Genomic DNA, 23,399 nt, shown 5'->3' with positions numbered 1-23,399 from the left:
TGCTACACAGCAGGATCTCATTGTAAATCCATTCCAAGAGCAATAGTTTGCATCAGTTAACCCCAAGCTCCCAATCCCTCCCACTCCTTCCCCCAGGGCGACCATAAGTCTATTTTCCAAGTCCATGATTTTCTTTTCTGAACACAGATTTTTGATTCCTTCTTTGTCCCTTAACTTTGCATCACAAGCGTTTTTCTGTGCTGCGACATGACATCTGTGCTGCTCATTCCAGTGCTACTGGAAGGACCACCACCCCTCAGGTGGGCTGTGACTGACTCAGCCAGTCTCCCACTGTTGCACAGAGCCCGTCTGCCTCTTCCTTTGTCAGTAATGCTACTGTGAACTCTATGCCTTCTGTCTTCTCCGTAGTTTGAATCACTTTCATAGGAACGATATTTGCTCAAACTCCTCTCCCTCCCTGTTCCCAGGGAGGTCTAACCACATCGTTTCAGGGTTCTTTGTGGGGTGGGTTGCTGCATCAGAAAACCTGTCCAGCCCGGTCAGGTCTGCCCCTTCCCACCCTGGAGGAGCTGCAGTGTTTATGGTCTCAACCTGAATGTTTGTGATCAAAGCAAGAAAACAACAAAAGTGGGGAATTTCCAGGACTGACCTTTTGGGGTCAGTGCCTGCAGGAGGGGAGCCAAGGACATAGGTTAGGGTCAGTCCTGGGCCTTACAGGTGCCCTTCCTGCCCTGTGCTGTGTCTCAGTCTGGAGCCAAGAGGGAGCGCTTCCCACAGAGCACAGAAGAGCTGGTCCCAGGGTGTGAGATGAACATAGAGGGTGGGGTCTGGGCGTCCTGGTATCGGGGGCTTGGGTTGACTGGGGCTTGCAGGGACGCTGCCCAGATCCCTGGCTTCCCCTGGTGAATGCTTCCCCCAAACCCTCCCTCCCCTTGCTGGCTCTCATCCCGAGTTTGGTGCTTCTTTTGCAGAGTCCGGTGCTGCAGTATCTCTACTACCTTGCTCAGATCCCCATCGCCATGTCTCCTCTTAGCAACAACAGCCTGTTCCTCGAATATTCCAAAAACCCTCTGAGGGAGTTCCTGCACAAGGGACTGCATGTGTCCCTCTCCACTGATGACCCCATGCAGTTCCACTACACCAAGGTGAGGACTGTAGGTGCCTTGGCAGGTGTCTGGTTCCCACTACGGGCACCTGGGCCCACGGCTTAGTTCTGCCCTCGGGGTGGTGTTGGTGGCCAGTGAAGACCAGAGGTAAGCTCCTGGTGAGGAAGGAGTGTTCTAGCCAGAAGCCCTCTTTCGGGGTTCTCGAATCCTTGAGGGCGCAGTCTCATTTCTTTGCCTTTCTATTTTCCCTGATACTCACTAGTTCTGTGATGTTGGTAGTTACTTGACCTCTGTATCTTACTCCTCTTCAAGTGTAAAACAGGGATAAACCTATCTCTCTGGCCACCTCTACCAGTTTATTGTGAGGATTCATCAAGATAATCAAAGCGTCTAAGACAGTGCTTTTATAGCACATTCAAAATGTTAGCTACCATTTTTTCCCCATTTTTAAAAATTATTTTTATTTTTTCCATTACAGTTGGTTTACAGTGTTCTGTCAATTTTCTACTGTACAGCAAAGTGACCCAGTCACACACACACACATATATATATTCTTTTTCCTCACATGATCCTCCATCATGTTTCATTACAAGTGACTAGATAGAGTTCCCAGTATTAGACAGCAGGATCTCAGGCTTATCCACTCCAAATGTAATAGTTTGCATCTATTAACCCCAGACTCCCAGTCCATCCCACTCCTTCCCCCTCCCCCCTTGGCAACCACAAGTTTGTTCTCCAAGTCCATGAGTTTCTTTTCTGTGGAAAGGTTCATTGGTGCCATATATTAGATTCCAGATTTAAGTGATATCATATGGTATTTGTCTTTTTCTTTACTTAGTATGAGTTTCTAGTTCCATCCATGTTGCTGCAAATGACATTATTTTGTTCATTTTTGTGGCTTAGTAGTATTCCATTGTGTATGTATTACCACATCTTCTTAATTCATTCATCTGTTGGTAGGCATGTAGGGTGTTTCCATGTCTTGGCTATTGTGAATAGAGCTGCATGTGTCTTTTTCAAGGAAAGTTTTGTCCAGATATATGCTCAAGAGTGGGATTGCTGAGTCATATAGTAGTTCTATATTTTTCTGAGGTACCTCCATACTGTTTTCCATAGTGGTTGTACCAATTTACATTCCCACCAACAGTGTAGGAGGGTTCCTTTTCTCCACACCCTCTCCAGAATCTGTTATTTGTGGACTCATTAATGATGGCCATTCTGACAGGTGTGAGGTGGTACCTCATTGTAGGTTTGATTTGCATTTCTCTAATAATCAGTGATGTTGAGCATTTTTGCATGTGCTTGTTGGCCGTCTGTGTATCTTCTTTGGAGAAATGTCTATTCAGGTCTTTTGCCCATTTTTCAATTGGGTCGTTGGCTTTTTTGCTGTTGAGTTGTGTGAATTGTTCATATATTTTAGCAATTAAGCCCTTGGCAGTTGCATCATTTGAAACTGTTTTCTCTCGTTCCATAGGTTGTCTTTTTGTTTTTTTTTTTATGGTTTCCTTTGCTGTGTGAGCTACCATTTTGTTACCACAGTTATTACTAGTACGCTGCGTGTAACTCTGGGGAAGAGAAGGGGAGGTTAAAGGTGATGCTGTGCATGGGGACCAGCCACTGGTGTAGCAGCACGTTTGGGTTGTACTGATGAGACCAGCCACTGATTAATAAAAATAGAAGAGCCTGGGTCTTCTAAGATAGGCTGCAAGCTTCTGGTCTCAGGACCCCTTTATATTCTGAAGAGGCCCTCAGAGAGGGTGGGTGATGTGCCTTGTATCTACTGACATTTAACTATGTGTAAAACTATGGGAAATTGAAAAATATTAAGTCAGGTAAGAATGGCACGAATAAGCCATTAAATGTTAACACGGCAATTTTATAAGAAAGAACCATATTTCCATAAACTACAATAACAAGAATGGCATTGCTTTACATTTTTGCACAAGGATTCTCATCTCTGCTTCTGCAGTCCATCTGCTGTGATAAATTGTTTTTATCAACATATATGAAGAAAACATTGCCTCACAAAATACATAGTTAGAAAGGGGAGGTCCTTTCAAAAGGTCATGGGGACCCTCAAGGATGCTGATGCCGTGTTTTTAGAACCAGTGCTCCAGGATACAGAGGCAGTGAGGTGGCAAAGAGGTGACGGAAGGGCTTGTGTTAACTGTCAGACGTTTCACATCCCGGAAGATAAAGCGAAAGCACAGCTCAAACCCAAACCCAAAATCCTCCTGGGCTCACGCTCTCACTCCTGATCCCTGACCACTTCTCTTTGTTATCCAATGTTCCATCTCTGTTCCTGTACTTTACTGAGATTAACTTTTATTTGGACAGTGCTTTGTATGAAACACATTTTCTTAGCAAGGCTGTAGAGTAGTTACTAAAAGGTGCCCAAGAGGAGATGGGCATAGGTCTGACCGCTGGTGTCCCCAGTCACCACCACAGGGCTTTGAACACGTGCTGGTCAACAGATAACTGCCTAGGGGTTGTCTGTCTTTGGTAATCTGAGCTTTCACACAAAAAAAGATCTCAAGAGTTTGTAACTTAAGGGGGAGAGGGGGTGTTGATTGTCCAGGTGCCAGTCATGAAAGAAAAATGAAATCTGCTCTGTCTGATGTTTCTAGCTTAGGAAATACACGTGAAGCATTGAAATGGAGAGTCTCCCATATAATAATGCATTTACTTTTGGGGGAATCTAGGAAGCACTGATGGAAGAATATGCGATTGCAGCTCAAGTGTGGAAGCTGAGCACATGTGACCTGTGCGAGATCGCCAGGAACAGCGTGCTGCAGAGCGGCCTCTCGCATCAGGTACTCTGTGGGGTGGCACCGCTTGTCCCTCCCATTCTTTCGACGCACATACAATGAATGCCTATTTTGTGCCATGTGCTTTCTCAGCCCTGGGATCAGGAAAGAATGGAACAAGAGGGTCTCTGTCACACTGAAAACTCATATTCTAGGGGAGACCCCTGAGGAAACGCCTAAATTTTCTGTCACCTTTACAGATGGCTGCTCAAATGTCACCTCTTCAGAGAGGCCTTCCCTGATCACCCATTCTACAATAGCCACACACTTGTCCTCATTCCCTATCCTTTTAATCTGTTTTTCTTCATAACCTTACTACTGACATTGCAATATGTAGTCATGTGTATGTAGTCATGTGTTTTTCTGCCTTTCCTTCCAGAATGTAAGTTCATATTATATTCGTAGGGCCTAGAATAGACCCAGGTGAATAGTATCTAGATCAAATTCTAGGGATGGGACCCAGACACTATTTTTTCTTCCTTCCTTCCTCCCCTGTTCCCCCCCCACCCAGCTCCCTTAGGTGATTGTGATGGGGAGCCAGGGTTGAGAACCATTGCTCTAGCTGATGTCTTAGGTCCCTGGGCACCTCCCATGGGGGTGTCACCGGTACAGCAAGAGGGCTGCATTGGGTTGCTCCTTTTGGATGCTGACGCAGACGAGTTAAAATAAGGCTCAGGGTTCCCGGTGTGGTGCAGTGGAAACGAATCTAAGAACCATGAGGTTGCAGGTTCGATCCCTGGCCTTGCTTAGTGGGTTAAGTGCGTTGCATGAGCTGTGGTGTAGGTCACAGAGGTGGCTCGGATCTGGTGTTGCTGAAGCTGTGGTGAAGGCCGGCAGCTGCAGCTCCAATTCAACTCCTAGCCTGGGAACCTCTATGTGCCATGGGTGCAGCCCTAAAAAGACAAATAAATAGGGCTCAAGATTCATTGTGTGGGACTTGGTTCCTAGGATGGGCCCTCCCTAGAATCACCTGTCTGCCCTGGTCAGCTCTTGGGAGGGACCACACCGTCACCTTGCTTCTTTATCACCAGCAGTTCTTGCAGTTGTCTTTCCTCTCTGATCAAGGAAAGCACAGTCAGAAGTGAAGAGAATGACTGTGGTTGTCAGAGGCCTGGAGGAATTTCCCCTGTGGGGAAAGATGTTTTGATGCAGGAACTGCGTTGGGGGACTAGCCTGCTTTGGTGTAACTCATGTCAGAGCTGCCAGGTGGATAAAGAAAGTGACTCCAAGGCATGTTGTTTCATTTGTATTTCTTTTGGTCTACAGGAAAAGCAAAAATTTCTGGGACAAAATTATTATAAAGAAGGCCCTGAAGGAAATGATATTCGAAAGACAAATGTGGCTCAGATCCGGATGGCGTTCCGATATGAGACCTTGTGCAATGAGCTCAGCTTCTTGTCTGATGCCATGAAATCAGAAGAGATCACAGCCCTGACCTAAGAGGTCCAGCACTGGACATGCATTTTAACTTTCTGGTTTAATTTCAAGTCTGCTGTGGTTAACAGTGGTCAAGATACCAAACTAGGACTTTCCTCCATCAAGAGGATGATGCCTCTGAAGAACTTTCAAAAACTAGTGATTTTGGTTGCACTGTTCACTTTAAGGTCTAATATATGCCCACTTGTATTAATATTTTTGAGTAAAAGATGGTGACTCCTCCTTGGGGATCTGGGAGCTGGACACTTGTCTATGCTCATTCCTAGTTTTCCAAATGTTTCTCTTGAAAGTGCTATTGTTTGCATTGTTGGAGCCAGGATCTTACATGGTCCAGTGCCCAGTGATAGACATGAGGTCTGAGGGGCGGTCTGCCATAGTCCTCTCTGTAGGCCCTACAGGCTCGTTGGTAGTTGTTTGTTTCAGCCTCTGATTGGCTGGCTGCCTTAAAACCTTCTACTTCAAAGCTCTTTTTCATAAAGGAACCACTTGAAGAGAATTAGAAAACATTCTTTTTGATTGTTTTTTTTTTTAAATGAATTTTAAAACTGTTTTATTTAGACCTCCTCCCTTTCTATTTAGGAAACCAAATGTTCACACTGAAACCATCACTCCTATTCTGCGTCTCAGTTTCCTCATCCGAAAGGTGAGGGTTTAGACTAGGTGAGTGGTTGGTTTTCAAGTCCCCCCTCCTGGACCATTCAGGGCAGGGATGGACAGTGGCGGGGGAGGGAGGCTCCAGGGTTGCTGCTCTTATTTCTTCAAGGTGACTCTGCTTTCATCAGTTTTACATTGGGGCTTCTACATATTTACATTTGAACTAAGGACTGTGAAAAAAGCACAGGACTAGATGATTTCTAGTCCTTTTGGCTCCAATATTCTAGGATTATAGCCCAATTATTTTACTTATGAAGACTTCAGGTCAGAGAAGTGAAATTTGCTTAAGTACTAGGACTAGAACTGGCTTTCCCTGATCCTAATCCAGTCCTTTCCCCACTATTCCATCAGGCCTCAGAAATTTAAATTTTTTTTTTTTTCTTTTTAGGGCTGCACCCACGGCATATAGAGGTTCCCAGGCCAGGAGTCTAATTGGAGCTATAGCTGCCAGCCTCTGCCACAGCCACAGCAATGCAGGATGCGAGCTGCGTCTGTGATCTACACCGTGGCGATGCTGGATCCTTAACCCACGTGAGTGAGGCCAGGGATTGAACCCGCAACCTCATGGTTCCTAGTAGGATTCCTTTCCACCACTGCGCCACGACTGGAACTCCAGATTTTTTTTTTTTAACCATTGCATTCTCCCCCCGCCCTGCCGGTGAAATCTCCTTAACCAATACACAGACTTCTCAGAAGATCTAAGTGGTCTCAGGGGCCAGGTAGAAAGCATTTTTAAAGGCCAGTGTGAAGTCAAGTTTTACCAAGGTACTCTTCGTGTGTGTTACTAGTGCCTGGTACATAGTAGGTGCTCAATAAATGTTATTAAATAACTGAATGGATTTCCTCTTCTGGCAACTTTTTGAGAATTTGTGCTCCTAGTACTCAACAAGCTGCTCAAGGACTTTTCCATTTCTGTGGGCAAACACAGACTATGGGAAGCCCTTTTGAATCGTTCAGAGTTGGAAGAAATTTTTGCCTGTGAAAATGCTTACCTGACGTTATTGTCTTCTCCTGTTACTGTATAATACTTGTCTCCTCCACCGGTCAACTCAGCATAGAGGACATAAATTCGGTCTTTTTATTAGGCAAACATATGCTATCTTACAGCTAATCATGAAACTGAATTTATCTTAGGCATTATTTTTGAAAAGCCCCCATTTGTATTTGCCCTAATATAGCCAAGTATTGTACAGTTTTTCATTGTCATTTTATCTGTATGAAGTATTTGGTTTTAGTTTTTAAATAAAGTCTGTTAGGACCATGGATCAATAATTTAAAACTTTTAAGTTAACACTATTTAAAGCAAATCTTTTAAGTTTTTATTTTTATTTTTGGCTGTCCCATGGCATATGTAGTTCCTGGGTCAGACACCAGCAACATGGGATCCTTAACCCTGTGCTGGGTTGAGGATCAAATCTGGGTCCCAGCGCTCCAGAGATGCTGCCAGTCTCACTGGGACACAGCAGGCACTCCTTTAAGTTTTTAAGATGGGCATCATGAAAATCAACTATCAGTAATAAGTACTAATTTATCTTTTCTAAGACTCGGACAGTCACTATGGATGACACTCACTAGGAAAACTCAAGATTTTGAACTGAAGCACACTAGATCCAGAAGGTAAACCTTTGCTCTTTTTCTCTAACTTCTGCTGTTACAGTTCATGAGCAAAGCCTCATGCGGTCATGTTCATTTCCCTGGATATAACTTCAGTCTGTTCAGCCAACACCTACTGGATTTTCCTTGTCCTGTAAGCTTTTTCAGACACCATTTTCTATAGCCCTTTGCACTCTTATTACATCATTGTACCTAACTGGCTTTTTTTGGGTGAATCTCTACTTTGTTTTGTGATCACAGTTGGAATCAAAGCCAATTGATACTAGCCCACGTTAAAAAAACGTTTTTGAGGCAGGTGTTATCCCTTGCCTCAAAAGCTCAAGTTCATGTTATGTATCACTTCAACATGCATTGTTGAAATGACCAGTGTTATTTATTTATTTATTTTTGCCTAATGGAAACAAATCACAGCTCCAGGATTGGTCCTTACCAAGGCCTGTCCTGAGCCTTGACTTTCTTACCCTTGATAAAGCCATGTTGAAAGCACATCCTTCTAGGTTTTCTCTGGGTTCTGAGTGCTGTGTTGGTGAAACAATATTCATCTTTTTCTGGGTTTGCAGACACAACTGAGGTGCTATGTTGGTAATATACCCAGGTATTCTCAACCTGATCTATGACTGTTATAAAGAACAAGCATAAATAAGTACCTGCAATAAAAGGAACACTAACCAGACACAGTTTCTTGAAAATTTTTGTACCTTTAACCTCTAAAGAAAGAAATACCTTATTAGAAAGATAGAAGATGCCAGAGAGTTAGACTATAAATAGCAAGATTTTATCAGTAATTTTTACTGTCCAATAGAGTAAAAAAAAAAAAAGACATGAAAACAAAGTCTGTTGCCAGCTGTCTATATTGTCATTGTGTTGCCCATTATAAATGTGAGTGATCAGCTGATTAATCTCTAAGGAGCTTTCTTATTCCTAGATAAAGTAAGCTGGACTTAATTTAAAAAAAAGTTAAAATGCAAATTCTTTGGACTGCCTTTTAATGAATCCAACTTCCCAATGTTAAAAAAAATCACTGAACCGAAAGATATTTTCAAGCAACCTTATTACCCAGATACATTATATTATGAAATCAAGCCTAATTTAAATGAGTTTTCAAACAGCATAAAACATCACAACCCCCCAGAGTACAATACAAAACAATCCTCTAAGGAATATAAACAATTAGTATATAAGAGTGTGAAACTACATGATAAGAAAAAAACCCTCTTCAATTAGCTAAAATTTACTTGCTAAAGATTATTTATTGCACAATAGGTCAGTTTGCCCTAAGAATAAAACAGATATTATCCTCAACTTCTAAATTCAGTACACAGTCAAATCCATTTTCTCAAACTAAAGTTCTACAATATTATGAGTAAACCCTTTGTTATTGAGTTAGGATAGGGAAACTTTATAACTTACAAAACAAACTTCTTAGAGTTCATGAAACCACTTCATAAATCCTAGAAGGCACCCATATTTCCTATCATAGTAAGTGCATATAAGTAGTTCATATTTATAAAAGACAAGCTGTACAGAATACAAAAAGTATACATTTCATCCATTTAACAAATTTACAACTTTTACGATTAGTTATCACAGTAGAACCTAACATTCACATCTACGGAATTATCACCCAGTTTAATGGAGTGAGCAAAAAACTGTGCTCATTTATTTGATAAGGCTAGTAAAAACATATTTCACAGTAGATCAGTTAGTACCTTGGAGCTTATACTAGAAAAGGAAGAGGTCTGGGTAATATCAAGTCATTAGGCTCGCTGTTTATTTCCTTGAAAGGTGAAGGATGCTGGGGGATAAAGTCATTGGCTATACCTGGAAAGATCAAAAAATCTATACAACTTTGCTCATTTTCAGAAACATTCTTAAAGTGAGCATTCTAAATTAGACTCAGCCAGTCTAATCCAAAAAGGCAATTTAAAATCTTACAGCTAGAAAAGACCTCAGAAGATTATCTTATCTCAAGGCTTTCAAAATATGTCCTTTATTAAAATGTGGAATACTAAGAATCCATCGAGGAAATTCAGAGTTCTGCAATTCTGACTTAAAATTTTTTCAAAAAAAACCCTACAAAACAAATCCCAACATGCCACTGTGTGTTGCTCGTCAAATTCCAATATACCAGATATCACCAGTGCATTGTTACATGTTTTTGTAGGTTGACTTCATAAATATTTAGTTATATGGTATATAAAGTTTATATAAGGAAATTTGTAATAATAAAATGACATACATTGTAGGGTAGGGTGTGTGTGTGTGTGTGTTTAGGGGTTCTAAGATTTTTACTTGGGGGAAAAAAGGTTCTACTGCTGAATTAAAGTGTGAAAACAATAGATAAAGCCTGTTCTAAAATAAGAACTTACAAACTAGAGGACAGGGCTTTCTCTAGGTCATACAACCATCAAATGCTTTGCCAGGTTGACAGGATAGAGTCCCCAGTACTCCGCCTGCACACATCCATAGCAAATGTTTAGCTATTTGGTACTGAGCTGCCTTCACCATGAATGTCAACCATTTCATCATCAGTATTTGGGGGTAAAATCAAGCTACTTTTGGTCAGATATTTTTCCTAAAAATGAATTACTTAATTTGCATGCATAGTAAAATCCTAGTATCTGAAAATTTTGCCAAACAATAGGCAGCAACTTAGATTGTATATTTTGGTACTTTGAAAAATAGCAGTATTTGCTACAAGTCAGAAAAGGTCATCAGACCCTAGTTTATTATATGCTGAAATGTTAATGCTTAGCAGAAAATAAAAACTTATAAGTAAAAGTACCTACTTATTTTGACTATTGGCAAAATTTTAAAAAAAATGGTTCAAGTGCCACTGAACATTATAATTCCATTATAACTATTTTATAGAGTATTTCAAATAAAATACACTGAAACAGTAACAGAGTCGATCTCCTAATTTTCATTGGTGTTTTATGTACGTATGCTTAAAAGGCTATTATACTCTATTTTCTCTTAATCCAAGAAATTTGAAGACTTTGGGACCTCAGATGCCTTCAAGTTAAGAGAGAAAAAAAAAGCACCATAAACCAATATTTAATGATTTACTATAATTTGGACATAAAATTTAGGGTCTGTGATGAATAAAAATTTCCATCTAAAGCTAGAACAGTTTCCCAGCTTTGGGAAAGCATTTCCAGAACAGCCAAGAAGATTCCCCAGCAGAAATCTATTTACAAGGCAAAGACATGCCCAAATTTATAGTTCTCACCCAAATTATATGGCATGGGGGAGGGGGAAAGACTTTTAAATTAAAAAAGTGTAGTTCCAAAACACTGTTAAAGTTATGAAACAATTGCGGATGATTTCAAGTAAAAAATTATGAAAGGAGCAATAGTTAACCACAAGGGGGCATACATACTCCTTGGATTCCAGCAGAAAGACTAATTTAAGTAGTAACATGCACTTGGACAGAGTCTACATTTTCAGTCATTTTGGATTTTTCTCTCAGATGGCTACAACTTCTTAACATTCAAGGTTTATTTTAAACCTAACTAACTAGATTCCAGAATACTCTTGCCCTGAAAATCAGTCATGTTTCAGAAGCCCCTGGAAATGTTGCTGTTACCTCAGCAAAGGATTCAAGAGCAATTAGTTCTAATATATATTAGAACAGGTAAATAGGAAAAATTGGCCTAAAACAGTAGCAAATTATAGTCTACCACAAATGGAAGACATGGAAACTTTATCAAAAGCAATGAGACAAAGTGTTAGAATAGCGAAAATAAGAAGGTAGGGAAAAAATGATTTCTGTGCTACAGCAACCCTGCATTCTTCCCCTGTGACCAAAGTGTTTGTAGCCCACAATAGCAACAGAACACTTTACCCCAAGGTCACGGCCTGTGAGGCTGGCCTGCCTCATCAGCCATGTTGAGAATATAGTTAGCCATATCGTCTTCAGTGGGTGCATCTGACACCACCCAAGATTCATTTGCTCCAGTCATCTGTAGGCGACAAATAGGGCAATTCCTGTGTCGATCACTCCTATAGAGAGGTCAAATAAAGAATAGTTTGTTTTCTTTTTCTTTTTAAAAAATTGATTTGAAACATAGTATATGATTTTTTTTTTAAAGTACACAGCATAAAAAGTATACAGTGAAAAACATATCTCTCCCTCCTATCCTGATCTTTAGTTTTTATCCCCAGAGGCAAGTACTGCGAAGTTTCTTAAATATTCTTCGAGAGAGACTAGGCATGATCAAGCTGTGTGTATCTATACATCCTACTCTTTTCACTTGTCAATATATCTTGTAGGCTATTAGGTATCAGCCCATTTTAGAGCTGTCTATTCTTTTTAAACATACACTGTTTGAACAGGCCTTTTCATTTAACCTGTCTTCCATAAAAGGGTATTTAGGTTTTTTCCTATCTTTTGTTGCTACAAACAGTGAAATGGAAGCATTCAAGATTTAAAATACAAAATGAGATTTATATACAGAATGATTTTGGGGGGGAGGAAAGAACTTTATATAATCACTTAAATAAGATTATGTTTTCCAAAGGGATTTTTTTTTGTCTTGTCAAATATTATTTTGGAAATTTCAAAAATAACATACTTGAGCCAGAAACATGTCATACAGGGAAAATGTTTTTTCTCTATCCCTCAGTGAAGTCTGAAACCAAAGTAATTAAATTATATCAATTGCTCCTTGGCTTTTGTGCAAAAAGTTAGAAATCTGTTCCCAAAACCAAATGTGCAAAGTAGAGATGGCATATATTATTCAGACTAATTTCTGGTTTCTCAGAGATGTTTTTCAAGATAATTATGTGTGTTCATCTGTGCACAAAAATCATGATTTTAAAACAGTCAACTTCTGCTTCTGGCCAATTGGGACCAAATTTATCTTCCCACTTAAAACATAGGACAAAATACATGAAATAATGGTTGTCAACACTAGACATGAGATGACAAAGGAGTATAACCTGGAGAGATGGGAAGCAAAAGAAGGTGAGCCCAATAATCACCCCAGCTTACTGCCTTGAGAGTTTCCAGGCCACAGAGGACACTGAAAAGACCTGAGAACGGCAGGAAGCCAAGACAGCTAGAGTTCATATGACAGAGTCGTGGAGAGGGAAAGCTACACATCGAGAATCCCAGGGTCTACTGAAGGTTTCCGGAGAGTATATTCAGTAGAGGAATGATGAGTGTGTGCTTGTAAAGAAACTACTCAAGGCTGAGGAATCACCTGAAAGGATTTGAAGGAGCAGCACCCAAAGCTCGCTCGGGGCCTGGGACACTGCCTGTTCCCACCAGCCAGAGTGGAAACCTCATAATTCATGGAGCACTGGGCAGAATACTCTGAAGGCTTCCCTCATTCGGGGCGCATAATTAGCTTTAAACTAAACATCACTCTGGTCTGGCCTGACAAAACATAAAAGCAAGACTCGAAAGGATCACACTGTTTCCAAGTAACTATATTTCAGAACAAAACTCAAGAATATTTACAGGAATACCAAAAATATCCAGTACCCCAAAAAGTAAAAAACCACAGTGTCTGGTACCCAGTTAGCAACTACCAGTCACACAAAGAGGCATAAATCCATCAAAAAGAATCCAGAACTGATACGGAAATAAGAATTAGCAGTGAGAAAATGAAAGGTTATGATAGCTATATTCCATATATTAAACAGCTACAGGAAAAGACTAAACATATTAAGCAGAGACATGGAAGATATTAAAAAACTCAAACTTCTAGATTAAAATTATAATATCTGAAGAAAAAAACACACTGACTGGGATTAATGGCAAGTGAGACACTGAAGGGGAAAAAAGGATGAGTGAATTTGAAAAGATACAGCAACATTAACTTTCCAAACTGAAATACAGAAAAAAAAATGACTCAAAAAAGAAGGAAAATAGCATCACTGAGCTGTGGGACAACCTCAAGTGATATATACATGTGTAACTGGATTCCCAGGAGAGGGGACAAGAGAGAACAGAAAAAAACATTTGAGAAAAAACTGGCTGGAAAATTTCCAAAACTGATGATACTGTAAACCTGCAAATCCAAGGAGCTCAATGAGCCTTAGGTGTAAAGAACATGAAGAAAAACTAAGACACATCATAATCAAAATGATTGCTCAAAATCAGTGATAAAGGGGAAAAAAAAACCTTACAAGCAGCCAGAGGAAAAAAGGCATGTTACCTACAGGGTTTTGTAAAAACATGAGGGTGACAGCAGATTTCTCACAGGAAACGACGTAAAAAAGAAGCTAGAGCAACATCATTAAAGTACTGACAGAAAAAACACTATCAGTCTAGAATTCTACATGCAGAAAAAATATCTTTCAAACATACTGTTCAGACACTCAATAAAATCCTATGCAATCTACTAAAAAGCTATCAGAGCTAACAAATAAATTAGTAAGGTTGCAGGATACAAGATTGATACACAAAAATCTACTGTATTTCTATACACTAGCAATAAACAATCAGAATTAAAATTTAGACTTGTGGTTGCCAAGGGGGAAGGGGAGAGAGTGGGAGGGACTGGGAGCTTGGGGTAAATAGAAGCAGAATATTGCCTTCGGGATGGATTAGCAACGGGATCCTGCTGTGTAGCACTGGGAACTCTGTCTAATCACTTATGATGGAACATGTAATGTGAGAAAAAAGAATGTATACATGTAAGTGTAACTGGGTCACCATGCTGTACAGTAGAAAAAATATAAATAAATGATAAAAAATACCATTTAAAGTAGTATAAAATTATAAAATATTTAGGGATATATCTGTCAAAGATATGTCACACTGAAAACTATAAAAATTCATCATGGAAATTAAAGAAGACCTAAATAAATGGAGAAATATACTGTGATGTGGGGTGGAAGACTCAATATTGTTAAGAAGTCTACACTCTCCAAATTATTTAACACAATCCCAATCAAAATTCTTAGGGCTCTTTTTTTGTAGAAAATGACAAATGGATTCTAAAATTCACACTGATATGTACAAGATCTAGAAAAACCAAAACAACCTTGAAAAAAAAGGACAAAGTTAGAGGACTAACACTCCCTGAATTTAAGACTTACAAAGCTATACTAATCAAGGTAGTATAGTATTGGTGTGAAACAGAAAACAGATCAATGGAATAGAGCCCAGAAAGACTCACACGTATTTTAACAACTGATTTGCAGCAAAGGTGCAGAGGCGATTTAGTGAAGAAAGATAGTTTTTTTTTTTTTTTTTGGCTTTTGTTAAGGCCACACCTGTAGCATATGAAATTCCCGGTCTAGGGGTCAAATCGGAGCTGCGGCCACAGCAATGCCAGATCCGAGCTGTGTCCACAAACTACACCACAGAACATGGCAATGCAGGGTCCTCAACCCACTAAGCGAGGCCAGGGATCAAACACACTCTCATAGATACTGGCCAGGTTCGTAACCCACTGAGCCACGATCTAGTCTTTTCAATAAATTGTGCTGAAACAACTGGAAAGCCATATGGGATTAAAAAAAAAAAAAAGACTTTTGATCTATACCTCACATCATATACAAAACTTAACTCAAAATGGATCACAGACCTAAATGTAAAACCTAAAACGGTAAAACTTTTGGAAGAAAAAAATAGAAGAAAATCTTTGCAACCTTGGGTAACACAAAGATTTATTAGATGTAACAGTAAAAAATAACTTTCTATTAATCACAAACTGAGAAACTGGACCTCATCAAAATTCAAAACTTCTAGAGTTTGAAAGGCATTCTTAAGAGAATGAAAAGACAAATTAACAGAGAAAATATCTGCAAATCATATTTGAAGAAGGACGTGTGTCCATAATATATAAAGAATTCTCAAAACTTAATACAAAAACAATCCAATAAAGAAATGGGCAAAGGATTTGAATGAATACTTCATCAAAGATGAAATAACACAGTGAGTAAATTAGGATATGAGAAGATGCTCAACATCATCAGTCAGCAAGGAACGGCAAATTAAAACCACAATGAGATACCACTACACATCTATTAGAATGGCTGAAATCAAAAGGACTGACCATACCAAGTACTGGCAAAGTCGGGGAGCAACTGGAACTTTCACACACTGCTGGTGGGAGTATAAAATGGCGCAACCACTTCGGAAAGCAGTTGGCAGTTTCTTAAACATATCCCTACCATATGATCTAGCCATTTCATTTCTAGGTATTTATCCATGAAAAAAAAAAACAAAATGTATGTCTATAAAAACAACTAGCCACAAAAATATACCAAGCTTTATTTATAATAGCTACAATGTTCATCAATGGGTGAATGGATAAATAAGCAGTGGTATATCCATACAATGCATACTACTCAGCAATGAAAAGGAATGATCCTATTTATAAAAATCCTAGAAAATCCAAATTATTTTATAGTGACTGAAAGCATATTAGTAGTTGTCTGGGGACCAGAAGGAGAGGTGAAGGTGAAGGAAACCTTACAAAGGGGCATGAGGTAGCTTTTGAGGGTGATGAATTTGTTCATTATCTAGACTGTGATGATGTTTTTTATGGATATGTATCTATATAAAAACATATCAAATTGTACTTCAAGTACATGTAGTTTATTATGTATTAATTATAATTCTCCCAAATGCTGGAATCTTACATACTTTGTAAAATAATAAGCTTGACTAGATGTTCTCTGAAGTTCTCTCCATGTCTGGAGTTCCTGTCGTGGCTCAGCTGTTAATGAATCTGACCAGCATCCATGAGGACATGGGTTCGATCCCCGGCCTTGCTCAGTGGGTTAAGGATCCAGCATTGCTGTGAGCTGTGGTGTAGGCCACAGACGCAGCTCAGATCCCGAGTTGCGGTGGCTGTGGTATAGGCTGGCAGCTGTAGCTCCAATTAGACCCCTAGCCTGGGAAATCTCCATGTGCTACGGGTGCAGCACTAAAAAGAAAAAGAAAAAAAAAAGAATAAAATCCCTTATACTTAACTACAATACTTTTGCATTCTTGGAAGTTTATTCATACACACTCTCCCATTTGACCTTTGCCTACCCCGTGAAGACAGCAGATTACTTACCACTTGTCAATGCACTTCTGACAAAAGCTGTGAGTACAAGGCAGGATGAGGTCAGCTCGACCATCCATACAGATACAGCACTCCTCCTCGTCAGTCAGCTGCTTGACCCTGCAATGTGAAAACTGAGCTGGAGCAACGATGTCACAGTGCTGTAAACTTTCTTTCCAATGCCTTAAAAACAATTCCCAAGCATTTATGTGCCCTCAACATAAAGCACAGTATGATTCATACAATATCAGAGTAAATTAACTTATTTTTTAGGGATGGCAAATGTATTGGGGAAGGAGAACTAGAGGGGCAAATTTCATAAAGACTGGATAAAAGATAAATCCTGTGATAGTTAAAAAGAAAATGTGGATCTAAACTGGAAATATTCAGGTCTTTCTGGAAATAACTTGGCCCATTTTAATCACATGAATTTTCACAAATAAAATCAACCAATACGATTTATTCACCATGCTGGATACAAAACTCTCTAAAATATGAACCTTGCAATCAGGGTCTGGTTATGCTGCTACTGCTAACGTGAATATAAGTGAAAGATGGCTTAGTCTTAAGGATCAGGTGCTATATGAAATGCAAAAGAGATAGAAAGCAAAGTATTTGTCCTCAAGGAGCTCTTTCATCTTGGGAAGAAAAAGAGATGTTGAACCTTCTACTCCAGCCACAATTTAGAAAGCCCCTGAATGAGCCAAAGGCCTTTGTATACAGTGTTTTTCTTCCCTGGAATACCCTCGTGAGTTTGGTAAATGCCAACCTCAGTAATGTGGCTCAAAATATCATCTTCTCTCTGTTCTCAAAACCAGCATTTCCCTCAACTAAAGAACTTAAATACTGCATTTTAATTGGCTGTTTATTGGTTGGTCTTTCCATTAAACTGTAAGTTCTTCGAACATAAGGAGTTTGTCGTAGGCTGTCAAAACATGTTTCTTAAAAGTCATTTTATTTTATTTTTTTGTTTTTTTAGGGCCACACCTGAGGCATATGGCGGTTTCCCAGGCTAGGGGTCAAATCGGATGCAGCTGCTGGCCTTCATCACAGCCACAACAATGCCAGATCTGAGCCACATCTGTGACCTGTGATCTGTGACCTATGGCTCATGGCAACGCTGGATCCTTAACCCACTGATCGAGGCCAGGGATCAAACCTGTATCTTCGTGGATGCTAGTCAGATTCACTTCTGCTGAGCCACAATGGGAACTCCTTAAAGTGATTTTAATTTGTTTTAATTTTTGTGCTATTCTGTAATTTTTAAGTTTTCTTAACTAAGCATTTATTACTTTTATAATTATACAAAAATTAAATGTTTAAAAGTATAGACTATAAGCTTCTTAAGGGCAGAACTATCCCTGAATGTCATTCCCTGCTGTGCTCATACCACTGCCTACAAGACAGTGATACAGTACTTTAAAATCTGTCAATTTGCATGTAGAATATAAGCAAAGGCAAACGTACATTACATGTAGTAGGTATTAAGAAGGAAGAAATGAGTATATTCCAACATTGTTAGAAAGATGAGGTAGAAAAACGATAGGATTCTGACAGGCAGAGTTCATTCTATATGCATAAACAAAGCTACAGAGGTAGGGGAAAAAAACAAAACAAAACAAAATTCTGTGTATATGTGTAACCAGGAGGCTGGCGTGATGCTCTGGAGAGAAAACTAAAAGATTGCTTAAATATTGCAGAGATAATCTGATCCTTCTATGTCCAAACAGTAAGTTTAAACTTGTTCTGACAGAGTTTAATCAAGGGGAAAGTGAACACCCACTGGAAATAATGCTTCAGCAGATTAATTAACTGGGAGAGCACTAAAAGAGATTGTCTAGAGGGAGGAACACCAACTAGATCCTTAGTTCAGCAATTCACCTGGGAGATAATTAGGGTCTGGTCCAAGGGGCATTACAAAAGACAAATCATCAGGATGTGGTAACAGGTTAAATGTTTTGCTTCAGCAATGTGTAAAACAGGGCAGTCCCTGAACCAAAATGGGGAATCTGAATGAAAACCTAGACAGATGTGGATCTAACAGATTTGATTTTTTTCTCCATCTATTCAGTTCAACATTTAAATGCCTTTTAGGTGCCATATACTATGCCAGACCCCAAAGAACTGGGGCCTCTGCTTTTGAGGAGCTTACAATCTATGTCTAAGGATATGGACTTGGGTGTCAGTAGCAGAGAATATAACTGAATTTACAGAGTGACAGAGTTCTGAAGGTTAGACTTTAAAGTGAGGGGTAGAAAGTTGTGAAGAAAAGCATTCTAGATTGAGGTGAAAGAAAGAACAGGAGACACTGATGCAGCCAGTGGAACCTGTACTATGTTCATTTGATTTTTTTCACTACCTTCCTAGAGTACAGTGACCAGAAGAAGGAAGGAGAAAGTTTTGCTCTGTTTGTCCCTGTCAGATTATTTATCGAGTGGAGAATTCAGTTCTCTGCTCCCTACCCTGAAAGATAAACTGACAGATAAAAGATTTAGGAAAAGCCTCCAGGATGTAGAAAAGACCCATATAAACAAAGGCTGGAGGAACTGGGAAGCTTATCCAGCAGAACAGAGGCTCAGCGATTACTGTTTTTAAGTCTTTGAAGGGCTGAAAGAGAAAACATAATTTGGGGAAATTCCAGAAGTCACTGTCACTGAATTAAGTAGAAATAAGTATTAATTTAATAATAATGTTAACTCCTACAGACATTTCTTAATGGGCCATGCACTGTTTTAAGCATTTTACATATATTAACTCACTTAACTCTCTCAAGTATTTCTTATTATCATCCTCTTTTATGTATTTATTCTTTTTGTCCTTTTAGGGCTGCACCTGCGTCATATAGAAGTTCCCAAGCTAGGGGTCAAATAGGAGCTGCAGCCACAGGCCTACACCACAGCCACAGCCACGCCATATCCGAGCCACGTCTATGACCTACACCACAGCCTGTGGCAACACGAGATCCCTAATTCACTGACTGAGGTCAGGGATTGAACCTACAACCTCATGGGCACTAGCTGGGTTCCCACTGAGCCACAATGGGAACTCCTATCATCCTCTTTTAAAAGATGAGGAAACTGAGGAAAGAGTTTAATAACTTGCTCAAAGTGACACAGCTAGGAATAGAGCCAGGATTTGAACACAAGCAATTTGGTTCTCAAAGCTGTGCTGGCTCAGGAGAGCCAGATTTTGGCTTGTGGGATATCATGCAAAAGGGAAAACTGCATAGTAATTAAAGCCATTTGTGTCTTATAAGGCTTTCTGAGGCAGTGAGTCCCATACAACTGCAGGTGTTCAAGTACAAGCTGGTCTACCACCTGGCTAAGTGTGGTAAGTAGAGTCTCACTACTCAGAGTGCTATCTGTGGATAAGCAGTAGTGACAACACCTGGAAGCTTGATAGACTCTCAAACCCCTTCCTTCTCAAAACCAAGAATATCCAGGTTTAAGCAGCACTGCAGCACAGGACGTTTGTGTACCAGAGAGTACTAAAGCAGAGGCTAGGAGGATGGCTGTACTGCCAGACAGGGCTGACTGGGAATCTCACCTAGGCCAATATCTAGCCATGTCGCTTTTTTTCTAAATCTTAGTTTCTGTATCTGTAATAAGCCAATTGTATTCCTATGGGGTTGTTGCGAAGAAGATTTAATGAGCTTATGCCTGTAAATCACTCATCACAAAGCCTAATACCCTGTAAGGACTTCATAAATGTAAACCACTAATAGAAATATGCATCAGATATAAGGCTGAACCAAATAAAATACCTCTTAAGATTCCTCTCAACCCGAAAAGGCTATTTTTCTATGAACTAAGTATATCAGGGTATAACAAAAGACCAAAAAACATACAAAGGCAAGAAGCAGCACTAACCTACCAACCAGGCATTGAGTTTCCCAGCCTCAAGCGCACATGAAAAGGTAACAACCTTACCTCCTTCATTAAAATGACGGCAACAAGAAAAAAAGTGTTACATTAATTTCATTTGCTACCATAGAGCTTAGTGAATATTATTCTTGACTTTCACAATGCTTTAAAAAAAAATCACCATTCTGAAGGAGAGGAAGAAAAAGAGAAAATCAGATGTCTGTCGTTGAAAGATTAACTTTACAAAATATAGTAAAAATATGCTTAAATGCTGCTAAAATACTCTTAACACTCATTTGGCATTTTATCAGTAACACCTGACAGCTCAAACCTAGAAAACCAAAAACCCTATTAAAGATAAATAGGAAATGAAAAGATACAGTTTTATTGTAACATAGTACTGGGAAACTAGTTGGTTAAGAATGGATTAGAAAATGCACCTGTAAAAAGAGCAAGAAAAAAGAAGTTCCTGTTAAGCATATTCTTAACTAAAAGACGCTGCCAAGGAGTTTCCATTGTGGTGCGGCAGAAATGAATCTGACTAGGAACCATGAGGTTGCAGGTTCAATCCCTGGCCTTACCCAGTGAGTTGGGGATCTGTCATTGCCATGAGCTGTGGTGTGGGTCACAGACGCACCTCGGATTCTGCATTGCTGTTGCTGTGGTGTAGGCCGGCAGCTGTAGCTCCAATTGGACCCCTAGCCTGGAAATCTCCATATGCCGTGGGTGAGGCCCTAAAAAGCAAAAAAAAAAAAAAAAAAAAAAGAAATTCCACTGTCAATACAGATTTGTGCTGTCCCCCCCGGCAGGATGTCAACATCTCTGGACCCACGTAAGCCTTTTTCCAATGAGGCATTTACAAATTTCAATTATGGTCATAGTTGTCAAATGGCAACAGGTGGGAGCTTTCACATGCCAAAAGCATTATAGAGAAGGAAAAGAAAGTTTAGATACAGCAATAATATATTAGGCCTGAGTAAACAAGCACCATCACAGAAAATGCTGGCTGACTTCATTTCCTTCTGATAACTCGGTACAAGCAACATGTGAACCAACTACTTGTTCATTCCTGAATGACTGCCAGGTCCTGGAGCCGATATTTACAATGTTCATGCTCCTATCAGATACCTTTATGACAAACTGGGATGGTTTTGCCAGATTCTTGGACCTAATTCCCTCAATCCCCTTTGGTTTTCTAAGATCCTCAACACCTATTTTAAGAGGGGTATTAACTATATCCTTTGTCATTAAATGTGAGCAGGGAGAGCAGAGAGGATTCATGGAAACTTGGTTGACAAAAAACATTACCTGCTGTGAGTCCCTTTAAGTATTATTTAATTTGGCGCTATATCACTGTCCTGAAGCGCGGAATAATGCAAAAGCTTAACTGTGATATAGTATCAACTAAGACAAAAAGCAATGTGATTTAAGACCTCATGGAGAACACCAGCAAAAATATTAATGTGACTTCAGTAGTTTGCAAGTTGGAAAATAAGAGAAACATGGTCTTTATGCACTGTATACCTTCCCATCCAAAAACTAGCCTGACAAGATGTTAGAGATGATGAGTTTTCGTCAGGGTCTTCAGAGGTGGTGGAGCTCTGCGCCAATACTCCTGCTGCTTGACTTGTGATGTCTTTATAAAGCTGAATAAACTGGTACAAATTCATGATCCGTGATGCTTCCACAATGCCACTGCTTTTGTTAATCTAAACACAAAGTAAATGAAAAAAAAAAAAAAAAAAAGGTAATTTTTCTGATTGATTTTTCCCCAAAAGGGAAGCAAATATTTAGTCAAACCTCCTAGGAAATAGAAGTTTTCAAGTCTGCAAATTACCTAACAACAGAGCAAGAGTCTGAGCAAATGAACAATATCATGTCCCCTACATTTGTGGGGTTCAAATACACAAAATTATCTCATGTGATACTCAAAGTAACCTGTAGGGTTGATGTGGCATCATCCTGTTTAGAAGGTGTTGAGGTCAGGCAACTTGCCCAAACTTAAGAAATGAATTTTAGAGATCAGTATTGACAATTCTTTTCATTTTCATTTACTTAAAGAATTTCTTAATTAAAGATTTATTTGAGGGAGTACCCTTCATGACTCAGCAGTTAACGATCCTGACTAGGATCCATGGGGATGTGGGTTTGATCCTTGTCCTCCCTTAATGGGTTAAGGATCCTGAGTTGTTGTGGCTGTGGTGTAGGCCAGCAGCTGTAGCTCTGATTCAGCCCCTAGTTGGGAACGTCCATATGCTGTGAGTGTGGGCCTTTTAAGCAAAAAAAAAAAAAAAAAAAAAAAAAAAAAAAAGATTTGAGTCCAATGACCACATGCCATTCTACCATAACTGAAACACCAGACTGCTTTCTTGAATATATATGTATATATATTTATATATATTTTGTCTTTTTAGGGCCACACTCTTGGCATATGGAGGTTCCCAGGCTAGGGGTAAAATTGGAGCTACAGCTACCAGCCTACACCATGGCCATAGCCACGCAGGATCAGAGCCGAGTCTATGACCTACACCACAGCTCACACCAACATCAGATCCTTAACCCACTGATCAAGGCCAGGGATCAAACCTGTGTCCTCAGAGATGCTAGTCAGATTCACTTCCATTGAGCTCCTGAGTATCTTAAGTTCTATATAATAGATAATATTGCCTTCATACATCTTGGGAAGTCAAGCAGTAGGGCATATATTCTCTTTTAAAATGACCAAAGCTAGGAAAGCTGATGGTACAATATTCTTGGATGAAGAACTTGAAGTAATCAGAAACAGACTAGAGATGTGAAAGACTTCCTTTCAGCACAGGAGATGATAGGGAAGACTGTGGGAACGGAAGTAAGCAATGAAATCTATTAAGTACACAGGAAAATAAATGGAACAAACAACATAAAATACTCAGAAAGAAATCAAGAATGGAGGGAGAGATACGG

General features: G+C 39.6%; 2 protein-coding genes across 9 annotated transcripts in view; one reads left to right on the top strand and one right to left on the bottom strand.

The window, feature by feature from the left end:
* The window catches only part of AMPD3 (adenosine monophosphate deaminase 3), a 58,288-nt gene extending 47,679 nt beyond the window's left edge, over nt 1–10,609 (top strand). For all 7 annotated transcript variants that reach the window (XM_013994571.2, XM_021083335.1, XM_013994570.2 and 4 more), the window contains exons 13-15: nt 933–1,106; nt 3,770–3,880; nt 5,141–10,609. In XM_013994571.2, the coding sequence (XP_013850025.1) occupies nt 933–1,106; nt 3,770–3,880; nt 5,141–5,314 (459 nt within the window). In that variant the 3' untranslated portion in view covers nt 5,315–10,609. The remainder of the gene's footprint in view (nt 1–932; nt 1,107–3,769; nt 3,881–5,140) is intronic.
* RNF141 (ring finger protein 141) overlaps nt 8,413–23,399 on the bottom strand; it is a 43,373-nt gene continuing 28,386 nt past the window's right edge. Inside the window, exons 4-6 of one of the 2 annotated variants that reach the window (XM_005661125.3) lie at nt 21,981–22,165; nt 16,606–16,713; nt 8,413–11,584 (exon numbers count right to left, since the gene is read on the bottom strand). In XM_005661125.3, the coding sequence (XP_005661182.1) occupies nt 11,434–11,584; nt 16,606–16,713; nt 21,981–22,165 (444 nt within the window). In that variant the 3' untranslated portion in view covers nt 8,413–11,433. 2 annotated transcript variants of the gene reach the window in all.

This window comes from Sus scrofa, chromosome 2 (assembly GCF_000003025.6).
Source record: "Sus scrofa isolate TJ Tabasco breed Duroc chromosome 2, Sscrofa11.1, whole genome shotgun sequence".
NCBI lineage: Eukaryota > Metazoa > Chordata > Mammalia > Artiodactyla > Suidae > Sus > Sus scrofa.
The sequence above is the reverse complement of the archived record's forward strand: the minus strand, read 5'-3'. Positions and strand labels throughout refer to the sequence as shown.